We start from the raw sequence: 22500 nt of genomic DNA on the forward strand, positions 1-22500 counted from the left end.
GTTATCTGAGCATGAATAGTATATGTCAGTGAACACATGAATAGTATATGTCAATAAACACATGAATAGTATATGTCAATAAACACATGAATAGTATATGTCAGTGACTATTCATGTGTTTACTGACGTATACTATTCATGTGTTTACTGACATATACTATTCATGTGTTTACTGACGTATACTATTCATGTGTTTACTGACATATACTATTCATGTGTTTACTGACATATACTATTCATGTGTTTACTGACGTATACTATTCATGTGTTTACTGACATATACTATTCATGTGTTTACTGACGTATACTATTCATGTGTTTACTGACGTATACTATTCATGTGTTTACTGACATATACTATTCATGTGTTTACTGACGTATACTATTCATGTGTTTACTGACATATACTATTCATGTGTTTACTGACATATACTATTCATGTGTTTACTGACGTATACTATTCATGTGTTTACTGACATATACTATTCATGTGTTTACTGACATATACTATTCATGTGTTTACTGACATATACTATTCATATATTAATAGTATATGTCAGTAAACACATGAATAGTATATGTCAGTAAACACGGTGCTACAGCGCTATGAGCTGACTCTAACACACGGTGCTACAGCGCTATGAGCTGGCTCTAACACACGGTGCTACAGCGCTATGAGCTGGCTCTAACACACGGTGCTACAGCGCTATGAGCTGGCTCTAACACACGGTGCTACAGCGCTATGAGCTGGCTCTAACACACGGTGCTACAGCGCTATGAGCTGACTCTAACACACGGTGCTACAGCGCTATGAGCTGGCTCTAACACACGGTGCTACAGCGCTATGAGCTGACTCTAACACACGGTGCTACAGCGCTATGAGCCGGCACTAACACACGGTGCTACAGCGCTATGAGCTGGCCCTAAGACACGGTGCTACAGCGCTATGAGCTGACTCTAACACACGGTGCTACAGCGCTATGAGCTGGCTCTAACACACGGTGCTACAGCGCTATGAGCTGGCTCTAACACACGGTTTTACAGCGCTATGAGATGGCTCTAAAACACGGTGCTACAGCGCTATGAGCTGACCCTAACACACGGTGCTACAGCGCTATGAGCTGGCTCTAACACACGGTGCTACAACGCTATGAGCTGGCTCTAACACATGGTGCTACAGCGCTATGAGATGGCTCTAACACACGGTGCTACAGCGCTATGAGCTGACTCTAACACACGGTGCTACAGCGCTATGAGCTGACTCTAACACACGGTGCTACAGCGCTATGAGCTGGCTCTAACACACGGTGCTACAGCGCTATGAGCTGGCTTTAACACACGGTGCTACAGCGCTATGAGCTGGGTCTAACACATGGTGCTACAGCGCTATGAGCTGGCTCTAACACACGGTGCTACAGCGCTATGAGCTGGCTCTAACACACGGTGCTACAGCGCTATGAGCTGGCTCTAACACACGGTGCTACAGCGCTATGAGCTGACTCTAAGACACGGTGCTACAGCGCTATGAGCCGGCTCTAACACACGGTGCTACAGTGCTATGAGATGGCTCTAACACACGGTGCTACAGCGCTATGAGCTGGGTCTAACACACGGTGCTACAGCGCTATGAGCCGGCTCTAACACACGGTGCTACAGCGCTATGAGCTGGCTTTAACACACGGTGCTACAGCGCTATGAGCTGGGTCTAACACATGGTGCTACAGCGCTATGAGCTGGCTCTAACACACGGTGCTACAGCGCTATGAGCTGGCTCTAACACACGGTGCTACAGCGCTATGAGCTGACTCTAAGACACGGTGCTACAGCGCTATGAGCCGGCTCTAACACACGGTGCTACAGCGCTATGAGATGGCTCTAACACACGGTGCTACAGCGCTATGAGCCGACTCTAACACACGGTGCTACAGCGCTATGAGCCGGCTCTAACACACGGTGCTACAGCGCTATGAGCCGGCTCTAACACACGGTGCTACAGCGCTATGAGCCGGCTCAAACACACGGTGCTACAGCGCTATGAGCCGGCTCTAACACACGGTGCTACAGCGCTATGAGCCGGCTCTAACACACGGTGCTACAGCGCTATGAGCCGGCTCTAACACACGGTGCTACAGCGCTATGAGCTGGCTCTAGCACACGGTGCTACAGGTCTATGAGCTGGCTCTAACACACGGTGTATGTATATATGTATGTACGTATGTATGTATGTATGACACACTTGTACTTGGTATCATTACAAGTGAGATCAGTGAAGACACACTTGTACTTGGTATCATTACAACCCAGATCTGTGTAGACACACTTGTACTTGGTATCATTACAAGTGAGATCAGTGTAGACACACTTGTACTTGGTATCATTACAACTGAGATCACCCATTTGTTTACATTCAGTCTTGCTGTTAGCAGTTAGCTATTGTATCCTCCTACAGTGAAGCATGTTTAGTCCTCCAGTGATAATGCTACTTGTAAGAAAGGTACTTTATTCGTCACCATGGCGGCGAAGATGTGTGGTTTAGAAGTAGCTGAAACATTTCTAGCTAATAGCTAGCTGTGTTTAAACTGTGTTAGCATGCATGCTAGCATTGTGCATCATTACACTGCATCATGTCAATGGAAACAAAAAAGTACCGGTATTTAGTACTTTATTAGAATGTGTAGAATAGTTTACTGTCTGCTATTACTTGAAATGTCAGTCCACTGAGACACAAAAATCCAAAGAAAAAGCCCCTCTGATTGTTGTGATGTTAGCATTAGCGTGTGGCTAGCATGTTTATGTGGACAGAAAAAAGACAAAGCAAAACTCACACAGACGCGGCTAGCGTGGGCATGGAGAATGCTAGAAAGATGTTCTCATGGCCATGATGGCGGTGGGTGTTGATGAACTGAGTCACGCCGCCTGGTCGGGAAGCGCCGCTGCTGAGTCAGCAGCCAGCCTGTTGCCTAGCAACCCCCGTGTGGATCCCCAGCTGAGGCTCTCTGCCAGGACGGGTCTGGTCGGCCCATCAAACAGTGTGTGCTGCCTAGACGGGTCTGGTCGGCCCATCAAATAGTGTGTGCTGCCTAGACGGGTCTGGTCGGCCCATCAAATAGTGTGTGCTGCCTAGACGGGTCTGGTCGGCCCATCAAATAGTGTGTGCTGCCTAGACGGGTCTGGTCGGCCCATCAAACAGTGTGTGCTGCCTCGACAGGTCTGGTCGGCCCATCAAATAGTGTGTGCTGCCTAGACGGGTCTGGTCGGCCCATCAAATAGTGTGTGCTGCCTAGACGGGTCTGGTCGGCCCATCAAATAGTGTGTGCTGCCTAGACGGGTCTGGTCGGCCCATCAAATAGTGTGTGCTGCCTAGACGGGTCTGGTCGGCCCATCAAACAGTGTGTGCTGCCTCGACAGGTCTGGTCGGCCCATCAAATAGTGTGTGCTGCCTAGACGGGTCTGGTCGGCCCATCAAATAGTGTGTGCTGCCTAGACGGGTCTGGTCGGCCCATCAAATAGTGTGTGCTGCCTAGACGGGTCTGGTCGGCCCATCAAATAGTGTGTGCTGCCTAGACGGGTCTCGTCGGCCCATCAAATAGTGTGTGCTGCCTAGACGGGTCTGGTCGGCCCATCAAATAGTGTGTGCTGCCTAGACGGGTCTGGTCGGCCCATCAAACAGTGTGTGCTGCCTCGACGGGTCTGGTCGGCCCATCAAACAGTGTGTGCTGCCTCGACAGGTCTGGTCGACCCATCAAACAGTGTGTGCTGCCTAGACGGGTCTGGTCGACCCATCAAACAGTGTGTGCTGCCTAGACGGGTCTGGTAGGCCCATCAAATAGTGTGTGCTGCCTAGATGGGTCTTCAACCTTCATTCGGGTTGCTTCTTTATCATGTTGGTACTCACATGTCCATTTAGTCATGTTGACAACATCATGTCCATTTAGTCATGTTGACAACATCATGTCCATTTAGTCATGCTGATACCATCATGTCCATTTAGTCATGTTGACAACTTCATGCCCATTTAGTCATGCTGATACCCTCATGTCCATTTAGTCATGTTGACAACATCATGCCTGTTTAGTCAAGTTTCTAGCATCATGCATATTTAATTGTCTTGCTATAATCATGCCCTTTCAGGCATGTTCAACCCATTGGCATCAGCATTCCCATTTGGTCATGTTTCCACTATCATGCCTATTTAATCATGTTGACACCATCATGCCTCATTAGTCAAGTTGCTAGCATCATGCCCATTTATTCATGTTGATACAATAATGCCACTTGTGTCAAGCATCATGTCTGTTTAGTCATTCGGGTTGTTTTTTTTACCATTTTAGTACTAACATGTCCATCTAGTCATGTTTCCACCATCATGCCCATTTAGTCATGTTGATATCATCATGCCCATTTAGTTTTTTTTTTGCAATAACAATGTCCATTTAGTCATGTTGACACCATTATGCCCATTTAGTCATGCTGACACCATCATGCCCATTTAGTCATGCTGACACCATCATGCCCATTTAGTCATGTTGACACCATTATGCCCATTTAGTCATGCTGACACCATCATGCCCATTTAGTCATGCTGACACCATCATGCCCATTTAGTCATGCTGACACATCATGCCCATTTAGTCATGCTGACACCATCATGCCCATTTAGTCATGCTGACACCATCATGCCCAATTAGTCATGCTGACACCATTATGTCCATTTAGTCATGCTGACACCATTATGCCCATTTAGTCATGCTGACACCATCATGCCCATTTAGTCATGCTGACACCATCATGCCCATTTAGTCATGTTGACACCATTATGCCCATTTAATCATGCTGACACCATCATGCCCATTTAGTCATGCTGACACCATCATGCCCATTTAGTCATGCTGACACCATCATGCCCATTTAGTCATGCTGACACCATCATGCCCATTTAGTCATGCTGACACATCATGCCCATTTAGTCATGCTGACACCATCATGCCCATTTAGTCATGCTGACACCATCATGCCCAATTAGTCATGCTGACACCATTATGTCCATTTAGTCATGCTGACACCATTATGCCCATTTAGTCATGCTGACACCATCATGCCCATTTAGTCATGCTGACACCATCATGCCCATTTAGTCATGTTGACACCATTATGCCCATTTAATCATGCTGACACCATCATGCCCATTTAGTCATGCTGACACCATCATGCCCATTTAGTCATGCTGACACCATCATGCCCATTTAGTCACGCTGACACCATCATGCCCATTTAGTCATGCTGACACCATCATGCCCATTTAGTTGTGTTGCTATAATCATGCCCTTCCAGTCATGTTGACGCCATTGGCATCATCATGCCCATTTAGTTCTTTGGCTACCATCAAGTCTGTTTCGTCCTGTCGAGTCAAGTTGGTACCCTTCATGCCCGTTTGTGGGATCTCAACACCGTCCCATTTGTTTAGTCAAGCTAGTACCCCCCACTTCATGCCCTTTTAGTCAGGATGGCAACATTAGGCTTTTTTTAGTCATGTTTAAAAAGGCCTCTTTTTGTGTCTTTATCAGTTCTTTGTTGTATTATTGTGTCTTTATCAGTTCTTTGTTGTATTTTTGTGTCTTTATCAGTTCTTTGTTGTATTATTGTGTCTTTATCAGTTCTTTGTTGTATTATTGTGTCTTTATCAGTTCTTTGTTGTATTATTGTGTCTTTATCAGTTCTTTGTTGTATTATTGTGTCTTTATCAGTTCTGTGTTGTATTATTGTGTCTTTATCAGTTCTTTGTTGTATTTTTGTGTCTTTATCAGTTCTTTGTTGTATTATTGTGTCTTTATCAGTTCTTTGTTGTATTATTGTGTCTTTATCAGTTCTTTGTTGTATTATTGTGTCTTTATCAGTTCTTTGTTGTATTATTGTGTCTTTATCAGTTCTTTGTTGTATTATTGTGTCTTTATCAGTTCTTTGTTGTATTATTGTGTCTTATCAGTTCTTTGTTGTATTTTTGTGTCTTTATCAGTTCTTTGTTGTATTATTGTGTCTTTATCAGTTCTTTGTTGTATTATTGTGTCTTTATCAGTTCTGTGTTGTATTATTGTGTCTTTATCAATTCTGTGTTGTATTATTGTGTCTTTATCAGTTCTTTGTTGTATTATTGTGTCTTTATCAGTTCTGTGTTGTATTATTGTGTCTTTATCAGTTCTTTGTTGTATTATTGTGTCTTTATCAGTTCTTTGTTGTATTATTGTGTCTTTATCAGTTCTTTGTTGTATTATTGTGTCTTTATCAGTTCTTTGTTGTATTATTGTGTCTTTATCAGTTCTTTGTTGTATTTTTGTGTCTTTATCAGTTCTTTGTTGTATTATTGTGTCTTTATCAGTTCTTTGTTGTATTATTGTGTCTTTATCAGTTCTTTGTTGTATTATTGTGTCTTTATCAGTTCTGTGTTGTATTATTGTGTCTTTATCAGTTCTGTGTTGTATTATTGTGTCTTTATCAGTTCTTTGTTGTATTATTGTGTCTTTATCAGTTCTGTGTTGTATTATTGTGTCTTTATCAGTTCTGTGTTGTATTATTGTGTCTTTATCAGTTCTTTGTTGTATTATTGTGTCTTTATCAGTTCTCTTCATGCAGGAATGATGCAGCAAAGATGCTAACTGTGCTATACCGTCTGTGTGTGTGTGTGTGTGTGTGTGCGTGCGTGCGTGCGTGCGTGCGTGCGTGCGTGCGTGTGTGTGTGTGTGTGTGTGTGTGTGTGTGTGTGTGTGTGTGTGTGTGTGTGTGTGTGTGTTGAGGAATCTCTCTTGGAATGCAAGTTGTCTAGTACCCACACTCTTTAACTACACGTTTGTATGAAGCCACGTTGATGTAACACCTGGCTTGGCATCGTCTTGCTGAAATAAGCAGGGGCGTCCATGATAACAACGTATGTACCTTTCAGCATTAATGGTGCCTTCACAGATGTGTAAGTTACCCATGTCTTGGCCACTAATACACCCCCATACCATCACACACTAATACACCCCCATACCATCACACATGCTGCCTTTTACACTTTCACCCTAGAACAGTATGGATGGTTCTTTTCCTCTTTGGTCCGGAGGACACGACGTCCACAGTTTCCAAAAACCATTTGAAATGTGGACTCGTCAGACCACAGAACACTTTTCCACTTTGTATCAGTCCATCTTAGATGAGCTCAGGCCCAGCGAAGCATTTCTGGGTGTTGTTGATAAATGGCTGTGGCTTTGCATAGTAGAGTTTTAACTTGCACTTACAGATGTAGCGACCAACTGTAGTTACTGACAGTGGGTTTCTGAATGTTCCTGAGCCCATGTGGTGATATCCTTTACACACTGATGTGGCTTGTTGATGCCTGAGGGATCCAAGGTGTGTAATATCATGGCTTACCTGCAGTCATTTCTCCACATTCTCTGCACCTTTTGATGATATTACGCAGCGTAGATGGTGACATCCCTCAATTCCTGCTTGACAAATGTTGTTGTTCAACTATTTGCTCAGGCATTTGTTGACAAAGTGGTGACCCTTGACCTGTGACCCTTGACCTGTGACCCTCGCCCCGTCCTTGTTTGTGAACGACTGAGCATTTCATGGAAGCTACTTTTACACCCAATCATGGCTTGCTCACTTCCTGCATCCTCCTCATCCTCATCCTCCTCATCCTCATCCTCATCCTCATCCTCCTCATCCTCCTCATCCTCATCCTCCTCATCCTCCACAGCCTGCCCCTTTGGCTCCGCCTCTTTCATTCCCAAACATGGGCGTGCTTCCATGTGACGGTGGGAGGCAGCAGGTGGGCTTCTGGCCCCCAACAGACGACGGGTGTATTTATAGATGGTTGTACACAAGATGGAGACATGTCCTTCTTCTGTGTTGTCAGCTGAAGGCGTGTAGCTAGTGCCATCTTATTCAAGTGTAGCTAGTGCCATCTTATTCAAGTGTAGCTAGTGCCATCTTATTCAAGTGTAGCTAGTGCCATCTTATTCAAGTGTAGCTAGTGCCATCTTATTCAAGTGTAGCTAGTGCCATCTTATTCAAGTGTAGCTAGCGCCATCTTATTCAAGTGTAGCTAGTGCCATCTTATTCAAGTGTAGCTAGCGCCATCTTATTCAAGTGTAGCTAGTGCCATCTTATTCAAGTGTAGCTAGCGCCATCTTATTCAAGTGTAGCTAGCGCCATCTTATTCAAGTGTAGCTAGTGCCATCTTATTCACGTGTAGCTAGCGCCATCTTATTCAAGTGTAGCTAGTGCCATCTTATTCAAGTGTAGCTAGTGCCATCTTATTGAAGTGTAGCTAGTGCCATCTTATTCAAGTGTAGCTAGCGCCATCTTATTCAAGTGTAGCTAGCGCCATCTTATTCAAGTGTAGCTAGTGCCATCTTATTCAAGTGTAGCTAGTGCCATCTTATTCAAGTGTAGCTAGTGCCATCTTATTCAAGTGTAGCTAGTGCCATCTTATTCAAGTGTAGCTAGCGTCATCTTATTCAAGTGTAGCTAGTGCCATCTCATTCAAGTGTAGCTAGCGCCATCTTATTCAAGTGTAGCTAGTGCCATCTTATTCAAGTGTAGCTAGCGTCATCTTATTCAAGTGTAGCTAGTGTCATCTTATTCAAGTGTAGCTAGTGCCATCTTATTCAAGTGTAGCTAGTGCCATCTTATTCAAGTGTAGCTAGCGTCATCTTATTCAAGTGTAGCTAGTGCCATCTCATTCAAGTGTAGCTAGCGCCATCTTATTCAAGTGTAGCTAGTGCCATCTTATTCAAGTGTAGCTAGCGTCATCTTATTCAAGTGTAGCTAGTGCCATCTTATTCAAGTGTAGCTAGTGCCATCTTATTCAAGTGTAGCTAGTGCCATCTTATTTAAGTGTAACTAGCGTCATCCTTTTCAAGTGTAGCTAGCGCCATCTTATTCAAGTGTAGCTAGCTATTAATGTCATGTTTGACCATTTTTAACTGGAAATTAATGTCATGTTTGACCATTTTTAACTGGAAATTAATGCCATGTTTGACCATTTTTAACTGGAAATTAATGTCAAGTTTGACCATTTTTAACTGGAAATTAATGTCATGTTTAACCATTTTTAACTGGAAATTAATGTCATGTTTGACCATTTTTAACTGGAAATTAATGCCATGTTTGACCATTTTTAACTGGAAATTAATGTCATGTTTGACCATTTTTAACTGGAAATTAATGCCATGTTTGACCATTTTTACCTGGAAATTAATGTCATGTTGACCATTTTTAACTGGAAATTAATGTCATGTTTGACCATTTTTAACTGGAAATTAATGTTATGTTTGACCATTTTTAACTGGAAATTAATGTCATGTTTGACCATTTTTAACTGGAAAATAATGCCAGGTTTGACCATTTTTAACTGGAAATTAATGTCATGTTTGACCATTTTTAACTGGAAATTAATGTCATGTTTGACCATTTGTAACTGGAAATTAATGTCATGTTTGACCATTTTTAACTGGAAATTAATGTCATGTTTGACCATTTTTAACTGGAAATTAATGTCATGTTTGACCATTTTAACTGGAAATTAATGTCATGTTTGACCATTTTTAACTGGAATTTAATGCCATGTTTGACCATTTTTAACTGGAAATTAATATCATGTTTGACCATTTTTAATTGGAAATTAATGTCATGTTTGACCATTTTTAACTGGAAATTAATGTCATGTTTGACCATTTTTAACTGGAAATTAATGTCATGTTTAACCATTTTTAACTGGAAATTAATGTCATGTTTGACCATTTTTAAGTGGAAATTAATGCCATGTTTCACCATTTTTAACTGGAAATTAATGCCATGTTTGACCATTTTTAACTGGAAATTAATGTCATGTTTGACCATTTTTAACTGGAAATTAATGTTATGTTTGACCATTTTTAACTGGAAATTAATGCCATGTTTGACCATTTTTAACTGGAAATTAATGTCATGTTTGACCATTTTTAACTGGAAATTAATGTCATGTTTGACCATTTTTAACTGGAAATTAATGTCATGTTTGACCATTTTTAACTGGAAATTAGTGTCATGTTTGACCATTTTTAACTGGAAATTAATGTCATGTTTGACCATTTTTAACTGGAAATGAATGTCATGTTTGACCATTTTTAACTGGAAATTAATGTCATGTTTGACCATTTTTAACCTGGAAATTAATGTCATGTTTGACCATTTTTAACTGGAAATTAATGGCATGTTAGATCATTTTTAACTGGAAATTAATGCCATGTTTGACCATTTTTAACTGGAAATTAATGTCATGTTTGACCATTTTTAACTGGAAATTAATGCCATGTTTGACCATTTTTAACTGGAAATTAATCTTATGTTTGACCATTTTTAACTGGAAATTAATGTCATGTTTGACCATTTTTAACTGGAAAATAATGCCAGGTTTGACCATTTTTAACTGGAAATTAATGTCATGTTTGACCATTTTTAACTGGAAATTAATGTCATGTTTGACCATTTGTAATTGGAAATTAATGTCATGTTTGACCATTTTTAACTGGAAAATAATGTCATGTTTGACCATTTTTAACTGGAAATTAATGTCATGTTTAACCATTTTTAACTGGAAATTAATGTCATGTTTTACCATTTTTAACTGAATTTAATGCCATGTTTGACCATTTTTAACTGGAAATTAATGTCATGTTTGACCATTTTTAATTGGAAATTAATGTCATGTTTGACCATTTTTAACTGGAAATTAATGTCATGTTTGACCATTTTTAACTGGAAATTAATGTCATGTTTAACCATTTTTAACTGGAAATTAATGTCATGTTTGACCATTTTTAAGTGGAAATTAATGCCATGTTTCACCATTTTTAACTGGAAATTAATGCCATGTTTGACCATTTTTAACTGGAAATTAATGTCATGTTTGACCATTTTTAACTGGAAATTAATGTTATGTTTGACCATTTTTAACTGGAAATTAATGCCATGTTTGACCATTTTTAACTGGAAATTAATGTCATGTTTGACCATTTTTAACTGGAAATTAATGTCATGTTTGACCATTTTTAACTGGAAATTAATGTCATGTTTGACCATTTTTAACTGGAAATTAGTGTCATGTTTGACCATTTTTAACTGGAAATTAATGTCATGTTTGACCATTTTTAACTGGAAATGAATGTCATGTTTGACCATTTTTAACTGGAAATTAATGTCATGTTTGACCATTTTTAACTGGAAATGAATGTCATGTTTGACCATTTTTAACTGGAAATTAATGTCATGTTTGACCATTTTTAACTGGAAATTAATGTCATGTTTGACCATTTTTAACTGGAAATTAATAGCATGTTAGATCATTTTTAACTGGAAATTAATGCCATGTTTGACCATTTTTAACTGGAAATTAATGTCATGTTTGACCATTTTTAACTGGAAATTAATGTCATGTTTGACCATTTTTATTGGCGTGCTAAAAGGGGGTGTGGCCTAATGACAGCGAGAGGCGGACCATCTGCAGAGGGCTAAAGAGGAAGTAGACGATGACACTCGGGCCCTCAGGGTCTGATGCCATTTGGTTGTTGCTTGCGCGAGGAAACACACACACACACACACACACACACACACACACACACACACACACACTCACACACACACACACACCCACACACACACACACACACACACACACACACACACACACACTGTGGCTGACTAACACACATTTCCCAGAGTCCCTGTTGTGTTGTAATTTGGAGCGCAGCGAGCCCACCGGGCACACGGTGCCTGTTGGTCCCTCTAAATTGGTCCCTGCTCACAAACACCTTGAGCAATGTTGTAGAGTGCATGAGAAAGTGACAAAGGACAAGGCTGCGTAGCGCAACACATCACAACCGATATTGTGAGGAGCAAACTGCTGGGTCAGCACTTTGAAGGCACTACATGCAGCTACTGCCATCTGGTGGAGTTGATGAGTAACTACACCAGCAGGTCGCCTACAGCCGCTGTTCCTATCCTCAATGCTTTTAACTCTACACTTACTAGACACTGTTATTTGTGTAGGTCATGGGTGTCAAACTCTGGCCCGCGGGCCAAATTTGGCCCGCCGTGTAATTTCACTTGGCCCTTGAGGCGATATCAAATGAACACTAGAGCTGGCCTGCCGACTATATACAGCGGTGGTGCCGCGGTAACACCGCATTCACCGCTAATTCTCATACTTGCCAACTCTCCCGGGAGACTCCCAATTTTCAGTGCCCCTCCCGAAAATCGTCACGTCCGCTTTTCATCCAGTCCAACGAGTGCTGGCCCAGTCCCAAGATATGTGCGGCTTCTGCACGCACACACACGTGAATGCAAGGCATACTTGATCAACAGCCATACAGGTCACACTGAGGGTGACCGTATAAACAACTTTAACACTGTTACTAATATACGCCACACTGTGAACCCACACCAAACAAGAATGACAAACACATTTCGGGAGAACATCCGCACCGTAACACAACATAAACACAACAGAACAAATACCCAGAACCCCTTGCAGCACTAACTCTTCCGGGACGCTATAAGGTGTGTATGTGTGTGTGTGTGGGGGGGGGGGGGGGGGTTGGTGGTAGCGGGGGTGTATATTGTAGGGTCCCAGAAGAGTTAGAGTCAGTGTGATCTGTATGGCTGTGGATGAAATACGCCTTGCATTCACGTGTGTGTGCGTACAGAAGCCGCACATATCTTGTGACTGGGCCGGCATGCTGTTAGAATGGATGAAAAGTGGACGTGACAACAGCTCGTAGAGGACGTTAAAGGCAGTGCCTTTAAGGCACCGCCCCCCCCCCCCCCCCCCCCCCCCCCCCCCCCCCCCCCCAAGACTGTGGTCCGGGCGGACTACGAGATATAATGACTGATGAACAACTTGGTTGGATAATGAAGGTTGCCTCAGCTCAAAGCCTGAGCCCCGACATGAATGAACTAGCATCCCAGAAAAGATGTCAGGTATCTGGCTTGGGCACATCACATTAGATCAGTGTGTTGCAAACTGAGCAGTTTAAAGTCCTGAATGGTTGCTTTATTCATTATTTTATTTTCAAATGTATTAGCCTGTGGAAAAAGTTAATGTTGATATTTACCTCAGAAGGCTGCAAATAGAAAAAAGGCATTCAATTTTTATTTAAAATGTATTTGATATGCCATTGATATTTTTTAATATTATCATTATTATTTGAAACTGGATTTTGCATGTCACTATAAAGTTATATAAGCCTTGCTTGTTCAATATTCAATGCAAAACTTGTTTGGGTCCCTATTAAAAGGTTCATTTGTTCAACCTTGGCCTGCGGCTTTGTTCAGTTTTACATTTTGGCCCACTCTGTATTTGACTTTGACACCCCTGATGTAGATGAAGGCTTTGTTCAATAAACTAATGAGGATCATTTGATCCTCTTCTTTGAGCTCAAAACAAGTAAAAGTTTCCTCAAATAAATGTCATCCAAGTGGTTATTTCACTGGTGACCCAGCATGCACTCTGTTTTCTTGCAGACGTACTGAACACGTCCACTAGTATGTGCTCTCTCTGCACTCCAAAGTAAAACACCTTTCTGTTTTTAGCAAGGTTGTTGTCGTGGAAACCAGGCCTAATTGCAGACAAAGTTTTTTCACCTGTTTTTTCCATTGCTGTTTTTCTTCTGAGCGCGTGGGCGGGGCCTCACAGCCCAGTTATTTTGTCACCTTATTATGGAGGATGAAGTGTGAGTTGGGCATGTAGGACCGTGAAAGGAGGTCCTGTGGTGGAAATGTCCGAATCTTAAACAGGAACAAAAGAGAATTTGTTACAAGAGATTTATTTCATCATAATCAGATGGTACAAGGTTGGATTGGGTTGCCATGATTACAGACAACGTTCCTGGAGACGTTGGGTGATGCGCTCTCGTGAACGAGCACACACACAAGACTTGGTCCAACGTGGTTAGTTATACGCTTCTTGGTGGTTCAAAGGCCATCATAACAAACATGTACACTGTCAGGGCGACCCGCCCTGCCATGTCCTGTCCTGGTTCATTCCGACCTCGCTTTCTCTCTGGACTTTGGCAGACACGTCTACATGCCTGGCAATCTTCCCCTTCCAGCTTACACATTGCGTTTCTTCCAAGGAGATTCACAGTAAAAGTTCAGAAATTCCACTACATACCCCCTTCCAGGGTTTTAGAACCCTAGACCATACGGGATGGATTTCTGACCTAGGCCACTTCCTTACAAAACTCTACTGCAGGTAGAGGCGAAAAAACCCAACATACTTATTGCAGGGTGAAATTCCTCTATGACCCTCATTGAGCGATGGCTGTAATGAGCCTGCAGCAAAGCCATATCACAGAACACAATTAGTGGCCTCACTTCTGATTAGTAAAATGGAATAACAGAATACCTTGATCATGCACATCATTGAACAGCTCGGGCTGTATTACACATTAATGATCAATCAAACAAACAATCTGTTTTAAAATGAATATAGACTTATGACTGTAAGCTGTTGCAGAATTATTTTTCCGGCATTTGCAATGAATGTAGTTACCAATATTGTTGTTATATGATTGATTTTAAACAAAACTGAATTTCATATGAGTCCAATATTGATTAGTGCTCATGTAGATCCCTCGGTGGTGCCTCAGGCTAATCTTCATCGTATGGGCAGCTGTTTTCCGGCACCCGGACCTGAGGCCGAGGGTCTATGCCTTTTACCACCCCAGGCCCGGGGGGCCCTCCCGTTCATATGTCAGGACACACAGAAGTGAGCCAGGTCACCGAGCAGTCATCCAGGTCCGCCAGGCCACGCAAACCATTAGGAGCACGATAAATCGGGCAACGCAGGATCACGTGGTCGGCAGTCTCAGGCTAATGGCCTGCTGACACCTCGTTGGGCTTTTGGCTGCTTTGGTGGAGAAGGGTGCTATTTCACCCCTTCCCGTGGCTGGCATCCTTAGTCGTTCTCGTCATCACTGGACGGGTGTTCTCTCTCCTCTTCAGGTTCCTCCCAGTCAGGAATCGGGTGTTGTCTGGGATCTGATTTTGACCCTGACCCTCTCTGCGGGCGGAAGGGAATCTGGAGTGGCAGGCTGTCATCCTCGAATCTGCACAGAGGAACTGGCACACAAATTCTGCATTTTGTAAAATACCATTTTGGTCTCGCGCTTATTCCTCCTTCCAAGGGAGCTGCTGGTCCTGGGAAGGACTGACCTGTATGCAGTTCATAGGGTGAAACATTTAAAGGGAGAAAAACAGTTTTATTCAGGGACATTGGAATGATCATTAACGCTAATGGCAACATGTCAATCCAATTCAATTTGGTCTGTGCCCAGATTTTAGCCAATTTGTTTTGATGTTCTGGTTCCTCCTTTCAACCTTACCTTGGGACTGAGGATGATAACCTGTGTTCTAGTCTGAGAGCCTTTTCGACCAAGGCTAAATGAGTATTTTTTGTGTGTGTGTACTTGGCAGTGCCCACGTTTGCTTGTGCTCCAACTTCACTGATGATGATGATGATGATGATGATGATGATGATGATGATGATGATACAGTCAACGTTACCTTTGTTACATGTACACACCTGTTTGAACAGCAAGTGTCTTACAAGTGTAAAAAGAAGACTGGATGTGTTCCTCCTTATTAGCGCTACCATGCTAACCCCTCTCGTCTTGCAGCGTGGAAGCTGATCCGAGGTGTCCGGAGTCGCTCCCATTTCCTGACTCGTCATACGGCCCCCCGCCTGCCTTCCATCCCTTTGGCCCCTGTGAGCCCTACACCACCTCCGGCAGGCCCCTGGGAGCCCCCCACACGCAGGTGACCACGCCACACCTGTTGGTGGCTTGTGGGCGGGAAGTGAAACTAGAAAGCTGATTGGCTGTTCCCCCTTCAGGACTCCTCCCCCCCCAGCCCAGCCAGCCTGCTCTGGGCTCAGAGGAGTCGCCTACAGCCGGCCAGCCTGGCTCTACGCAAGCAGGAGGAGGAGGACAGCAAACGCTGCAAGGCCCTCCATGACAGCTATGAGCTCTCTGCTGACCTCCAGGACAAGAAGGTGACTGAGTGACTGACTGACTGAGTGACTGAGTGACTGAGTGAGTGAGTGAGTGAGTGAGTGAGTGAGTGAGTGAGTGAGTGAGTGAGTGAGGAGGAGGACAGCAAACGCTGCAAGGCCCTCCATGACAGCTATGAGCTCTCTGCTGACCTCCAGGACAAGAAGGTGACTGAGTGACTGACTGACTGAGTGACTGAGTGACTGAGTGAGTGAGTGAGTGAGTGAGTGAGTGAGTGAGTGAGTGAGTGAGTGAGTGAGTGAGTGAGTGAGTGAGTGAGGAGGAGGACAGCAAACGCTGCAAGGCCCTCCATGACAGCTATGAGCTCTCTGCTGACCTCCAGGACAAGAAGGTGACTGAGTGACTGACTGACTGAGTGACTGAGTGACTGAGTGAGTGAGTGAGTGAGTGAGTGAGTGAGTGAGTGAGTGAGTGAGTGAGGAGGAGGACAGCAAACGCTGCAAGGCCCTCCATGACAGCTATGAGCTCTCTGCTGACCTCCAGGACAAGAAGGTGACTGAGTGACTGACTGACTGAGTGACTGAGTGACTGAGTGAGTGAGTGAGTGAGTGAGTGAGTGAGTGAGTGAGTGAGTGAGTGAGTGAGTGAGTGAGGAGGAGGACAGCAAACGCTGCAAGGCCCTCCATGACAGCTATGAGCTCTCTGCTGACCTCCAGGACAAGAAGGTGACTGACTGAGTGAGTGAGTGAGTGAGTGAGTGAGTGAGTGAGTGAGTGAGTGAGTGAAAGAGAGAGAGTGATTGCTATGATATGCTGTGATGTGTCAGGTGGAGATGCTGGAGAGGAAGTATGGAGGGCAGTTTGTGTCCAGGAGGGCAGCTAAGATCATCCAGACGGCCTTCAGACAATATCGCATCAACAAGAACTTCCAGAGGCTGAGGAGTTCTGCCTCTGAGAGCAGGATGACTCCACGCATCATCTTGTCCAACATGAGGATGCAGGTGTGTGACCACACACACACACACACACACACACACACACACACACACACACACACAAACAAACACACACACACACACACACACACACGCACACACACACACTCTTGTATTTGTTACCTTCTTGAGACCTGAGAAAATGGCTACCACTTTAGGACCAGCCTTTCTAGATATATGAGGATGTGTATTTACAACGTTAATACAAAATGAGTTAAAATTTTACAAGGAAAAGGTCACAATTTCACAAGAAAAACTTAGAATGTTGGCAGTATTATAATAAAAGTTGTCATTTTACTCAACGCAAGTCAAAATGTTACAAGAAAAACTGAACATTTGTGCAATATTATGATATAATTCGGAATTTTGCTCAATAACAGTCACAGTTTTACAAGAGAAGCTAAAAATGTTGGCAATTTTATTGAAAGAGTCGTCATTTTACTTGACAAAAGTCACAATTTTTTTGGGCAATATTATAATAATAATCAGAGTTTTACTTGGCAAAATTATGACAAAAGTCATGATGTCACTATTTTACAAGAATAACAACAATTGGCAATATTGTGATAAAAGTCAGAATTATATGACACGACACCATTTTGCATTAAAAAGTAATCATTTTACATCAAAAAGGAATCATTTTGCATCAAGAGTAATCATTTCCTTCTCTCACAGTACTCTTTTGATGAGCGTCAACCGCAGGGTCAAGGGTCAGCAGGTCAGCAGGGGTCAGAGGACATGGACGACTCCTTCACCAAACAGGTCAACAACATTCTCTCTTTCCTGCAGGTCACCTCCAAACCTGCGTGGGGCGCTAATGCTTCTTTCACAGCAGCTTCTTTCTTTTCTAAGAGAACCAGACTTTAGCTCCAGCATGAACACTTTAAGTAGTTCAGGACGCTAACTAGGTAGCTTTTAAAGGCCAGACAAACTACTTCCTGCTACAGAAATGTCCAGTAATTCTCCAAATGATTAGTTTGCAATTGTGTGTGTCAGGTGACCTCGCTGGCAGACTCCATGGACGACTCTCTCACCTGCCAATCAGGTCGTGAGGACTCCCAGGAGGCGGGGGGGGAGGGTGAGGAGGACGAGGAGGAGGAAGAGGAGGAGGAGGAAGAGGAGGAGGAGGAAGAGGAGGAGGAAGACTACAGAGAGTGCACCTGGCGTGGAAGCTCCGCCTCCTCCTCGCGCCGCCACGTGGTGGGCCAGGCGGGCAGCATGCACGAGGACAGCACAGCCACCTCCTTCAGTGACGTCACGCTCTACATGGACGATGGCTGCCTCCCCTCCTCGCCCCTCTCACGACCCCCCTCCTCACCCCTCTCCTGCCCCGCCTCCAGCTCCGACGCCGAGTACTGGGGCGGCGGAGGCGGCAGGGAGGACAGCCGAGAGATGGAGCGAGGGAGCGACGCCGGCCGCAGGAGCAGTCGGGGGGAGTACCGGGGCAGGGCCGGGGGAGGCGGGGGAGGAGGGCACCTTCCTGTCTTGACCATAGAGCCGCCCAGCGACAGCTCGGTGGACATGAGTGACAGGTCAGCACGGCCAATGGGGAAGGGGAGAGAGAGTGAGGGTCAATTATTAAACCTTGTCGTCTTCAGGTCCGAGCGAGGCTCCATCGGCCGGCTGGTGTACGAGCAGGAGCCGCCAGGGGTGGAGCATGGAGACCAGAGGGAGCAGCGGGGAGGCGACGGCGAGAGCGGGGAGGAGGAGCCAGGAGGGGGCGGGGCAGGAAGCAGCGAGGCCGAGTCGCCGCAGGGAACCATCAAACACAAACCCAACGGCCGCTCGGTGGTGACGGCGCAGGGACAAACGCGGTGCTCCGCCTCCCCTGCTGTGCCCCTCCCCTCAGCCCGCACCCTGCCCCCCCAGGGGCTGCCTCATCCACTCCAGCACGTCCACCCCCACCCGTCGCCCCTGCCCCACCTGCCCACCGTCCTCCACCACCACCCGCAGTACAATCACATGATGCACCACGGGCACGCCTACCTGCCGCACTTCCCCCAGCACCACTACCACCACCTCCACCACCACCACGCTTACCCGGAACCCCCCTCCTCACCGCTGCCCTCGCCCGTGCCCCCTCTGACGCCGCTTTCCCCGCTGCCGCTGTCCTCCGCCAACATGGACGCCCATCCGCACCTGCACCACCCGCACCTGCACCACCACCTGCACCACCACCTGCTGTGCTCCGACGGCGACAACGAGAGCGTCAACTCCACCACCACCAACTCTAACGACGACACCACCGTCAACAACGGCAGCTCGGGCTCGTCGTCACGGGACAGCCTGCGTGAACCCATGGGTGTGGCCTCGCTGGGCAAGCAGACCTACCAGCGCGAGAGTCGCCACAGCTGGGACTCGCCCGCCTTCAACAACGATGTGGTGCAGCGGCGCCACTACCGCATCGGACTCAACCTCTTTAACAAGTAGGAGCGCCCTTTCCTCTCTCAACTTGTGCATGCTCACTAGAACCCTCCCTAAAGGTTCTGACCAGAATACATGCTCACTAGAACCCTCTCTAAAGTTTCTGACCAGGGTACATGCTCACTAGAACCCTCCCTAAAGGTTCTGACCAGAGTACATGCTCACTAGAACCCTCTCTAAAGTTTCTGACCAGGGTACATGCTCACTAGAACCCTCCCTAAAGGTTCTGACCAGAGTACATGCTCACTAGAACCCTCTCTAAAGTTTCTGACCAGGGTACATGCTCACTAGAACCCTCCCTAAAGGTTCTGACCAGAGTACATGCTCACTAGAACCCTCTCTAAAGTTTCTGACCAGGGTACATGCTCACTAGAACCCTCCCTAAAGGTTCTGACCAGGGTACATGCTCACTAGAACTCTCCCTAAAGAGGAGTAGGCGTGACTCTGACTCCACAAGGACTCACAGTAGGCGTGACTCTGACTCCACAAGGACTCACAGTAGGCGTGACTCTGACTCCACAAGGACTCACAGTAGGCGTGACTCTGACTCCACAAGGACTCACAGTAGGTGTGACTGATTCCACAAGGACTCACAGTAGGCGTGACTCTGACTCCACAAGGACTCACTGTAGGCGTGACTCTGACTCCTCAAGGAGTAACTTGACCACTAAATTGCTGCAGTTCAGCTAAATGTGTTGCTTTTCTGACATGGACTTGTTTCTTCAGCATTGTCCACACCTTTAAGTCAGGACTTTGGGAAGGCCATTCTAAAACCTTCATTCTAGCCTGATTTAGCCATTCCTTTACCACTTTTGAGGTGTTTTTGGGTTCATTGTCCTGTTGGAACTCCCAACTGCGCCCAAGACCCAACCTCCGGGCTGATGATTTTAGCTTGTCCTGAACAATTTGGAGCTAATCCTCCTTTTTCATTGTCCCATTTAAAGCAGCAGTTCCATTGGCGGCAAAACAGGCCCAGAGCATAATACTAACACCACCATGCTTGACGGTAGGTTTGGTGTTCCTGGGATTACCTTTTCTCCTCCAAACATATTGCTGGGTATTGTGGCCAAACAGCTCCATTTTTGTTTCATCTGACATCACATGGTGTCAGGTTCAAACACCGAACTATCTATTAAATGAGACAAGAAGCAAGTATTGAGGCAGAGACAAAGTTCAATTTTGCTCATGAGGAGAAACGTTTGGGGCTGAACACTCAATTACAGTCTCCCACCACGCTCTAAGGTACAGTCCCACGCGCTCCTCTATTTATTCGGGAGTTCCCTAGTCAACATCACTGAGCCCGCCTCTAAAGGTAGTGGTCACACATTATGCAAAGCAGCTCCAGTACGCACAATACGTGACGGAATGTGCTGGGGGCCTTGTGATTGCCTTGTCTCTGCTTTGTCTGTGTGCTGTCGTCTTATCTTTGTTGAGGTCCTGGTACGTCCTTGGCTGTTAGCGGGCTCAAACAAAGAAAACATCTGCGGCGAGGCCACCCCTCATATGATAACAAGTTGTGTGCCCTTGCACGAAGCAGAAAACAGCACAATAGATAATAACTATAGCAACGGCCTTTAAACATAAGAGTTGTGTGATAACTTATCGTTTCCCTCCTGTTTATCACATAACTTCCCCAGCATCTCCGTATCCCTAATAACTTCTTCTTACGATTTTCAGTTAATAGTTCATTTTCCTAGGGCCAAGTTATGTTTACACTCAGAGTTCATCACATGGACAAAGATAAGACCTTCTGAAGGAAAGTTCTGTGGTCAGATGAAACAAAAATGGAGCTGTTTGGCCACAATACCCAGCAATATGTTTGGACCCCGAACACGCATCAAAAAGTTTTAGAATGGCCTTCCCAAAGTCCTGACTTAATGGTGTGGACAATGCTGAAGAAACAAGTCCATGTCCGAAAAGCAACACATTTAGCTGAACTGCAGCAATTTAGTGGTCAAGCAGAAGCTTGTGGGTGGCTACCAAAAGCGCCTTATTGCAGGTCAACTTGCCAAGGGACATGTAAGCAAATATTAACATTGCAGTATGTATACTTTTGACCCTCACATTTGCAAACTTCATGAATGTTTTTTTGTGAGCAACAAGTATGTGCTCCAATCACTACATCACAACAAAATAAGACTTGGAAACTCCAGACAGCCATGACATGATGTTCTTTACACGTCTATGTACACTTTTGACCACCACTGTATACACATTCCTTTTTAAGAGGTGTTTCCTGCAGGAGAGCAAAGAAGGGACAGGACTTTGACATCCATGTTGTGTGTGTCAGGAAGCCAGAGAAGGGCATCCAGTACCTGATCGAGAGAGGCTTCGTGTCGGACACACCTGTGGGCATCGCCAGGTTCATCCTGGAGAGGAAAGGTCTGAGTCGTCAGATGATCGGCGAGTTCCTGGGCAGCCGGCAGCAGTTCAACAAGGACGTGCTGGAGTGAGTACCAGGACTCGCCGTCGCCACAGCGACCGTGGCTCATCCACGCTTCTTGTGTCTGCAGCTGCGTTCTGGACGAGATGGACTTCTCCGGCATGGACCTGGACGACGCCCTGAGGAAGTTCCAGGCTCAGATCAAAGTGCAGGGAGAAGCTCAGCGGGTGGAGCGGCTGGTGGAGGCTTTCAGGTACCGGGCTCCAGTCCCGGCCCCCACGCCCGACCTGGCTTGACTCCCCTCTCGCCCTGCAGCCAGCGCTACTGCGTGTGCAACCCGGTGCTGATCCGCCAGTTCCAGAATCCAGACACCATCTTCATCCTGGCCTTCGCCATCATCCTCCTCAACACAGACATGTACAGCCCCAACGTCAAGCCCGAGAGGAAGATGAAGCTGGACGACTTCATCAAGAACCTGCGAGGTCAGTCAGCAACTCAACTGAAAGGATCTTAGACCCAGACTAACTTTATTCATCCTCACAGTAGCTCAGTTACAAAGGATAGAAAGTGTAAGGATGGAAAGGATAATGCAGGTATAAAGTAGCAATATAAAATATAATATATATGTAATATTTACATACATACAGTATATACTGATACGTTGTATT

The 22500-nt window shown here is 45.1% G+C and overlaps 1 protein-coding gene across 6 annotated transcripts in view; it reads left to right on the forward strand.

Moving 5' to 3' along the window:
* LOC133654319 (IQ motif and SEC7 domain-containing protein 2-like) overlaps positions 1-22500 on the forward strand; it is a 129297-nt gene that overhangs the window by 92121 nt on the left and 14676 nt on the right. For 5 of the 6 annotated variants that reach the window (XM_062054625.1, XM_062054623.1, XM_062054622.1 and 2 more), the window contains 9 exons: positions 15699-15837; positions 15914-16072; positions 16858-17031; positions 17701-17787; positions 18022-18557; positions 18624-19451; positions 21740-21898; positions 21963-22085; positions 22148-22314. In XM_062054625.1, coding sequence (XP_061910609.1) covers positions 15699-15837; positions 15914-16072; positions 16858-17031; positions 17701-17787; positions 18022-18557; positions 18624-19451; positions 21740-21898; positions 21963-22085; positions 22148-22314 — 2372 coding nt within the window. Of the gene's footprint in view, positions 1-15698; positions 15838-15913; positions 16073-16609; positions 16757-16857; positions 17032-17700; positions 17788-18021; positions 18558-18623; positions 19452-21739; positions 21899-21962; positions 22086-22147; positions 22315-22500 lie in introns of those variants that run through there. The other variant, XM_062054628.1, reaches the window with a different exon arrangement.

The sequence above is a fragment of the Entelurus aequoreus genome, linkage group LG07, assembly GCF_033978785.1.
Source record: "Entelurus aequoreus isolate RoL-2023_Sb linkage group LG07, RoL_Eaeq_v1.1, whole genome shotgun sequence".
Classification (NCBI taxonomy): Eukaryota; Metazoa; Chordata; class Actinopteri; order Syngnathiformes; family Syngnathidae; genus Entelurus; species Entelurus aequoreus.